Source organism: Cajanus cajan, chromosome 9 (assembly GCF_000230855.2).
Source record: "Cajanus cajan strain Asha chromosome 9, NIPB_CcT2T_4, whole genome shotgun sequence".
NCBI classification, from domain to species: domain Eukaryota; kingdom Viridiplantae; phylum Streptophyta; class Magnoliopsida; order Fabales; family Fabaceae; genus Cajanus; species Cajanus cajan.
Window position 1 is genome coordinate 7600096 of NC_138525.1, and position 8449 is coordinate 7608544.

General features: G+C 37.0%; 1 protein-coding gene across 1 annotated transcript; it reads right to left on the minus strand.

Annotated features, from left to right (window-relative positions):
* Positions 1-244: 244 nt before the first annotated feature.
* LOC109808001 (ARF guanine-nucleotide exchange factor GNOM) lies at positions 245-7946 on the minus strand. The gene is made up of 3 exons (XM_020370786.3): positions 7686-7946; positions 6154-6952; positions 245-4366 (listed from the first exon to the last, which is right to left on the minus strand). Exons 2-3 carry the CDS (start codon positions 6892-6894, stop codon positions 707-709), a joined length of 4401 nt encoding a protein of 1466 aa, XP_020226375.2. The 5' UTR covers positions 6895-6952; positions 7686-7946; the 3' UTR covers positions 245-706.
* Positions 7947-8449: the final 503 nt, after the last annotated feature.

The window sequence follows — 8449 nt, forward strand, 5'->3', positions numbered from 1 at the left end:
GATTTGGAACCAACATAATACTAAACTTAACCTCCTTAAATAATATCTCAATTTGAATCTTGCATCGAAAAAAACATGATTAAGAAAAAAAATTTCGCAATCCTAATAAAAGTAATCAATCAAGTTCTTTAACAGATATTAGTTATCAAAAAATGATGAATATTTTGTAACAATAATATAATTATCCAAAAAAATTGAATTTAGAGCATATAAATGATCAAAGCTACATCTAATAGACTGTTGATAAATCAATTAAGGCATACTCTTGGACGTTCAAATATATCTATTCATGACAATTTCAAAACTTGTGTTGCTTGCATCATACCGAGTAAATTACATCTCGCAGCTAAGTGAAGAGAATATCGAGTTCTGTACAATTTAGTAAGAAGGACTCCAAATCAATTTGCAGTTAACCAGCTCAGGCGTGGCTCATGGAGAAAGGAGGCGGTCTCTATAAGGATAATACTACAATGGCTCGTTCTAATGTGTCTCAAGCCATAACATATCTTCAACCAAAAATCTTACAATAGCATCAAGCGTCCCAATGGAGATGTGAATGAGATCTGTAACACTGCATAATCAGTTTAAGAGAACCCAAACAACCTCAGAAAAAAACAAAAAAGAAAACAACCAAGGACCGAGACCATGGGTTCAAAGGGACACAATCAAAGCCAATTCAGGTTGCCCCACAGGGCTGAAACTGTGATTAACCAATACCAGGACCATCTTGACCTGCTGTTTCTTTTGAAGACACAGAATTGTTTTCATCAGGTCTCACACCTTCAACTTTTTCAGTGTCTTGCTCAGGAAACAACTCAGATTTCAATGATGGAGCAATATTATTTATATGCTGCCATGTCAGTTCAAATAAACTATTTCCATCTACACTACTGCTTCGCACTAGTACCCGAGTTGCTTTCATAACAAGCAATATGTTCTTCAGTAGCTCAGGTACCAGCTCCTGAAGCTTCTCGCTTCTCCTTCCCCTAACTCTCACTTTCATATAAGATTCTAACCGACTTAGAACAGCCAACCATAATTCACTGAAGCCAGTCAACTGTGATAGGGCTTGGATTAACTGGAGGAAAATTTTACACAAGAGCTTCAAAGCAAGAACAAGTGTTCCTTCTATGTTCCGGTATTCCTTCTGAGAGTGTGTCTGAGAAATTTCAAGGAGGTCATCAACCACAGTGAAGATCACTTGATCAAAACATTGTAACCACAAGCTATGTGAGAGATTAACCCCAACTGATCCTGTAAGGCAATTTTGCAAAGATAACAATGCATGGTTTCTAACCTCCTCTCTCTGGTCTAGACATAGTTTTTTTATTCCCTGTATGAGCCTCAACCACATGTCCCCAATATCCTGTAACATCTTTGCCACCTCCTCTTCTTTTGCTGCTTGCTTGGCATCATTAGTCCACTTCTCTAAACAACTGACAGACCCTGCCATAAGATCAAGGGCCATTACAGACCGTTCTACCTGTCCAACACGAGATTCAGCAAACTGCTTCGCAGCATCTACACAGAGAACATAATTAGCGGGAAGCAAGTGGGCTCCATCTGACATAATGAACACCAGTGCATCAAACCCAGCCTCAGCTGCTTCCAGGTGTCTAGCAGTGATGGAAAGCAGTGATGTAATCGTCCGCCATCCTAAATGAGATCTAATGTGAGAAGCATTTGCCTTCATGAGGTGACTAACTTCCTGTGTAATCTGCTCATAGTATGCATCGGCAACACGTGCATCAAGCTTCAGGACAAGTTGCAGAGACCTCAGAAGTTCATCAGTAATGTTCTCTTTGTAGGGAAGCAAGCGATGACAAATCCGTAGGAGGCCAAAAACAGCCTTCTCTACCAATGCACAAGGCATCACAGTTGACTGAACAATATTGGAAATATGCTCATAAACACCCTGCCAAAGAAGTTCTATTCTATCCCTGTTATTCAGAGTGATGGCTACCAGTAACTCCAGGCAGAAAACCACAGTATCTTCATCCTCAAATGAGCTGTTCCCTTTCTTAGACCGCACTCCTGCACTAGTGAGTGCTTTTGCAAGCTGCAATAGAGAATCAGCCTGCAAAAATTTACTCTCAGAGAATATGCTGTCAATGTGACACTTCTGAATTGTTTGAAGGGTGGACTGCTGAGCAGCAAGTTGTTCCTCAGTAGGTACTGATCTTGGCTCTTCAGTGCCAAGATATAAGAGTTGACTAAACCTGCTCATCAATCCTGAGGATTTCTTTGGAGTACTAACAGATGGAAGATGGGATAAAGATAAAGAATTAGTATTACGCTTCCCCCCATCATGCTCAGTTTCTGTAGAAAGCTCTGACTCTTCAGCTGCATCACTGGCCATTCGTGCAGGAAGAAGACCTAACTTGTGAAATTTTAGGATGCAATCAAGAATATTCCTCCACCCTGTGCGGATGTAATCACCATACCTATTTGCAATAGTGAAAACTGTCTCAGTTGCCATTCTTGCTTTCGTGTCATCTCCAAAGGCTAGGATTGACTCCTCAACAGATAATGGATCAAAAACAGTTACAAACTTACAAAGTGACACAACCAAATCATCCAGTATATTTTCTAGATGATAGTAAGCTGCTATCTTTGCAACAGCTATGAACCCATCCATACATGTTTGGTATACCTCTGCATTCTCAGCATTATCAAATACTACAGAAATGGCAGCAATTGTTGGACCAGACAATATAGCAAACATGTCATAATCAAGGTATGCTTCAGAATCAGAAACGATGAATGGAGCAGATTTTTTTGATTTGTGCATGAGATAAATCCACCGACTTGGGGTCATTTCAGGAAAACCAGAACCTTGCTCAGGAGTTGTCTGGATCTCATTTTTACATATTGAATGGTAAAGTTCCGTCAGGAACTCTCGAGGTAGATCACTGCCCCCATTTATTCGCCTATTATTTCGGATAAAATCATCTTCTGTCATCTTCTTTTTGACCTGCGAATTGTGCTGATCTGTGTTAAGCATTATAATTGAGTATGATAACAACAGAGCAGCATCCTTATTGGCTAGGATATGAGGAGACTGTTCATAATATCTCTCGGAGAAAGCTTCAAGCACCCTCTGTATCTTCTGTGATTCTCCAGGAAGTCTGAAAGTCTCCAAAAATAGACGTAGGGCAGTGTCTAACATCATGTCTTTGAAATCAAATGTTCTAGCAAATTCATGAAGAACCTCAACACAGAATTCATCATGATTTCCTAGAAAATCACCAATGAGATTCTTATCCAACCCAGCAGTGTATCTGAAAAAGCAGGCAACACTTTGGGGATCAAGTTTGTCAGGTAAAAGATGTGATCCTTGGAGAAACTCAAGACCTTTCTTAGTATCACGATTAAAATGATCGGCTCCAATCATCAATCTTCTCTTGAAGTACTTTCTCCGGCATACAAAAGGAACCCAATTATTTGGATCACTGAAATTTTCACACTTTTCCAGCCAGAATGGAGTATACTCCTCAAGATTCACAGGATATTGTTCAGAACTTAAAGATCCATTGCCTATCCTTTCAGCCATTCCTTGCATGACAGCAATAAGACCATCCAAAGCAAGAATATGCATGGAAGACAATGGACTGTTCACAGGAAATGCACTTTTGGACAACAAATTAGCAATGTCTTCAAAGACATTACTGCAAGTTATGTCACAGTCAAAGTTGGCATACATCTCCACCATGAATGTTTTTTGCCTGCAAAAGTCAACAAGGGCCTCCATGGCAACTTCCTGTTGCTGATATGAAGCTCCATATTTGCTTTGTGCAAGCCTCAAAATTACACAAGAAAAAAATGCTTCTAGCTGTAATTTGAGTTCTGTGCGAAGATGATGATACAAATTTAGAACAATGCTAGATACCATTGAAAGTACAAGAGGACTCATTGACAAACCAAATTGCATAAGATTGCGGAATAATTCATCCTGAATTAAGCTCAGCAATCTATGGTGTCGGTGAAAGGAAGCCCCTCCCAACTCTATGGCTGAATTAATCAAAGTTAAGGCAAAAAGAGGCACGTCTTCATCAAATGCTATTGTGTTTGATCGAGGACTCACTCCCATGTGTTCAACAACATTCAACAAAGAACACAAAAAGTGAAATATTTCCACCATGCAGGGAATCCCATATGGTTCCTTCATAAGCTGCAATTCACTCGGATCAGTCCCCTTGCCATTGCTAGCAATAGCTGTGTCTTCATCCACTACAGTCCCTGCCACATCACTCACAGTACTAGAAGCAATTCCTGTGGATAAGGGTTGACCATCACTTGCAGAATTCAAACTCCCATTCTCCAATTGTCTGTTTGCAGAATTATGCACGTTACTTAGCCCACCAGTCTGTTGAAAATTCAATAAAAAAACTATCAGCAAGTAAATTTACAAGTTTATGCATGTCCTCACTCACATTTAGCATCAGAAAAATTGTTTATTGCAGTTTGATAATGCAGATATTTTTGCAGCATTAATTGTAAAAGATATCAGTATTTGTGATGATGATACATGAGGACAATCTCTCTAACCCTAAATAGTAACAATGCATAAACAGACTAACAATCATTCTCTTCTTTCTATCTTTTACCCTTTTACTAGAGGTGCAACAAGGTGATGCAAGACAACAAGGGATCAGCTATTATTATTTTATTTTTTTAATCATTTTCATGTGATTTTACTAGAGATTATATTCAGGGATTTTATTGATGAATTTCAGTAGTTTTGGAGTAATTCTGAGAAAGTCAAAGTCCTACAACGGTATGGAGGGATGACACTACCTCATAGGTGAGGAAGGCTTTGGCCTCCTAGTTATAACTTGTTAAATACTCCAACTAAAAAACATGCAGGTGTACATTAGTAAATCTCATATGTGTGTGTATAATTTTTTATTTGCATGAAATTTTGTAAACTTAATCTAGTTTATAAGAACTTTCAAATCTAGTTTATAAGAACTTTCAATTCAATGATTGAATTTGTTAATTCCTTATTTTATAGAAAGTTATTAAGTGATATAAGTGTAAAAAATTGACATCAGGTGTCAATTAATCCTCTTTCTCACACACACATCAATACTTTACGCTATCTTTGCCCAAGGTGGATTATAAAAGCTCTAGAGGATTGTTTATTTGCCGATTTAGCTTTATTACACCTATGGAAGGGCCTTTTTTAGATATTAATATCAAAAATAAATAAAGCCCTATAATAAGGTTTCCTAAATGCGATATAACATTTGCCCCAGACAAGGTGGATTAAAGAAGCTCTAGAGGATTGTTTATTTGCCCGTTTAGCTTTATTACACCAACGGAATGGCCTTTTTAGGTAATAATATATATATATATATATATATATATATATATATATAAAATAAAGTTTCCTGTGCATAAAATGAGACATAACTTATATTATCACTTGTTAATAACTTAATTACTCCAAGCAGTTTTCCTTGTTTCCTGGTAAGTTCCAGAGGACACGCCTATAAGATTTCTAGGTCTTGTGCTAAATAAATAATTAGTCCCCTTCTTTATTTGACGGAAAGCAGGAAGACAGGTCTAAGGTCATTTTAGATCAAATACAAAATCCAGGTTTAATCAGCTGATCAAACACTGTATGTCATATGGTATCTAAGAGTATGTTTAGGAGTGAGGTTTCAAAGGGAAAGGGAAGGGAGGGTAAACTTATTTTTATTTTTGAATTAAGAGAAATATATAATGTTTATAAAAAAAATCAATGATTAAGACATTAATTTTATGGTAATCTATCAATTTATTTCTTTTGTTTTAAAAAAAATTATCAAATTAGAAAATATTTATTAACAATGAAAATTTTGTCCTCCCTTTCTTCCAAAACATCACTCCCAAAAATATCCTAAAACGCCAAGATTGTAATAATAAATTCATGGAAATTGGAAACTTGAAACGAGTAATAAACAGCAAAGTAAGCAGAGGGTTAATAAGCAAAGTAATTTTTACCTTTTAATCATTTCAAACAAAAAATGGTACATAAATTTGAATTGTACCCCTACCCCCAAGGTCCCAATTTTTCCTTACAATCATTTACCTCCCCAGCAACTGACAAAATCAGGAAAGAAAAATGAAATTGCAACCAAAAGGACTAAGGTAACATAAATGCTATACCTCTTGTTTTAAAGCAGTTTCCCCATTTATCAATGCAAGTTCTGTGTTGTTAATATCTTGAAGGTGAGAAAAAATACACCGAACAAGTTCATGCATTGTGTAACGTGCTATCCGCTGCAACAACTCACTTTTGGTTCCTGCTTGATGAACTATACGGAAACAAGTATTCACTATGGTGCAAATATGTTGGTTACTCAGCATCACAGATGCTTTACTTTTCACACATGCTAGAAGAACTTGTAATATCTTCATTAATACCACTTCTTCTGATCCAGGATCAGTCACCTCAAACCTGCAACTCGTGACAGCATCAACTACCAAGTGCATGGCATCCCCGACATTAACAGTGTTTTCATCAATTACATCCAATGTTAAGATCTTGTAAACAGATGATAGAGCAACACCAGTAATTGGTGCACCAGTTTCATCAGATTGAATCACATCCAGAAAAGGCTGGAGATACAATGCCGGGCTTATGACATGCCACTGATTCTGCCATGAAAAAATTTGCCTCCTTAGTGCCTTCAGAGACTGAACAAGGGAATGCTCCAATTGATCATCATCTGACATATAATGAACTCCCCATCTAACATTTCTTCTCATGACAGCCAAAACAGCACCAATTTCTGCATTGATCATGCATGCCACAGTAGTTTTGTTAGGATATCCAGCATCAAACTGCTCAGATCCCTCTTCTATTGCATTGATGCCAGTTTGTGTTTGCAACTTCACATGTCCCATTTTATCAAGCAGATCTGCCTGACATTTACCACTAGAATTCCCAAGATGAAGCACAGCCCTACAAAAAGCAATGTTGAAAGAAACAAACAATGCAAAGTGATTTATTTGAGTATCCGTATGCCAAATTGAAGCACAAGTAACATAAACATTCTAACTTCAACACGCTAGAACCCCAAAAATCCATCAAGGCAGCAGCATATAAATGGTAAATATAACTAATACATAAGCAGAGCACATAAACAACAAACATACATACAGGAACATGCACATAGGAAGATAAGAATGTTCAAAAATTTTATATGCCCCCAATAAATCCAACTTTATCATTGATCCCATAAATCTAAGATAAACTACACATAGACGTACCAATAGCCCAATACACTGCATCCACTTTCTCAGTGGCTAAAGTGTTATGCCACCCACCCAATATTCAACCCACCTTTAACAAGCTACTACTCTCACCATCAACTATCACTCACCGATTCCTCCGCAAAAATTCAATCTCAGACAGAAAAACCCGAATTCAGTTCATATCTTAGATCTACAATCAAACATGACCCTTTCGATTGAATCAATTCCGTTGCACACTAACAAGTAACAATGATCTAATCCACTGAGCATGACCCATTCGGAACTGAGCCCAAAATTCAATATAAAGGGGTCCCAAACAGTGTGTTAAGCCTCCGATTCCGACAATGACACGAAGAAAACGAATATTGACATCGAAATTATATAAACAAATAAAAAGTAGGAATGGAATTGAAGCAGCGACGAAGAAGGGAAGAGCTTACCGAGAGCGAGATCGGGAGTGTTAGGGCATAAATCAAGCTGATGTGTTACATTGAAATCATGCCTTCAAATTGAAATCTTCCTTTCAAGTTCCTCTTTCTTTCTCTCTCTCTCAAATCTCAATTCTTCATTCAATTTTGGCACATCGCCTCTGTATTATTATCACTGCAACAACAACTGATCAGTTTATTTTCTACATGATTTAATTATTTTAAATAATGTTTTCCCTAAGGATTTTTTTTTTCCTTTCAGAAAACTTGTTTTTTGTGCAGTATTTTACCCTTTTAATTTAAGTTATCAGTATATTGTTTAGGTACTAAGTACTAGTGTTTCAGATGAGAAAAAATTGCAATGCTGTTAACTTTTTAAACACTTTCTTTTTCTTAAAATTTTGTTTCTACTTCAACTTTTTATCACATTATTGTTGGAGTAAAAAGAATTTGAATTCTTTATACGTAGTTTGAATTTAATTTATACTGTAAACCAATGGACCTATAAAAAACGACTTCTAAAATTATTAGATTTAAATTTTTATATAAAGTTTAGGTTTTTTATTTAATCAATGAGAGTTAAACTTGTATAAAGAAATTGGCTTAAATATGTTCAAACTACCTCGAATTATCACCTTCAAGCACAACAATTTCATCGCTTGGACTTGTCGAGGTTGCCGTGGAGGTCCCGGATGGCCACCAAACGGGGCGGCGGGTGGCAAGGGGAGGCAGGACGACGAGGGGAGGCCGGTTCGTAACGCGAAACAATTTTTTTA

Excerpts from the sequence above, each read along its gene's own strand:
- LOC109808001 (XM_020370786.3), bottom strand. The coding sequence starts at position 6,894 with ATGGGACATGTGAAGTTGCAAACACAAACTGGCATCAATGCAATAGAA. Across the intron at positions 4,367-6,153 it reads AAACTGCTTTAAAACAAGAG|ACTGGTGGGCTAAGTAACGT; the intron begins GTATAGCATTTA and ends AATTTTCAACAG.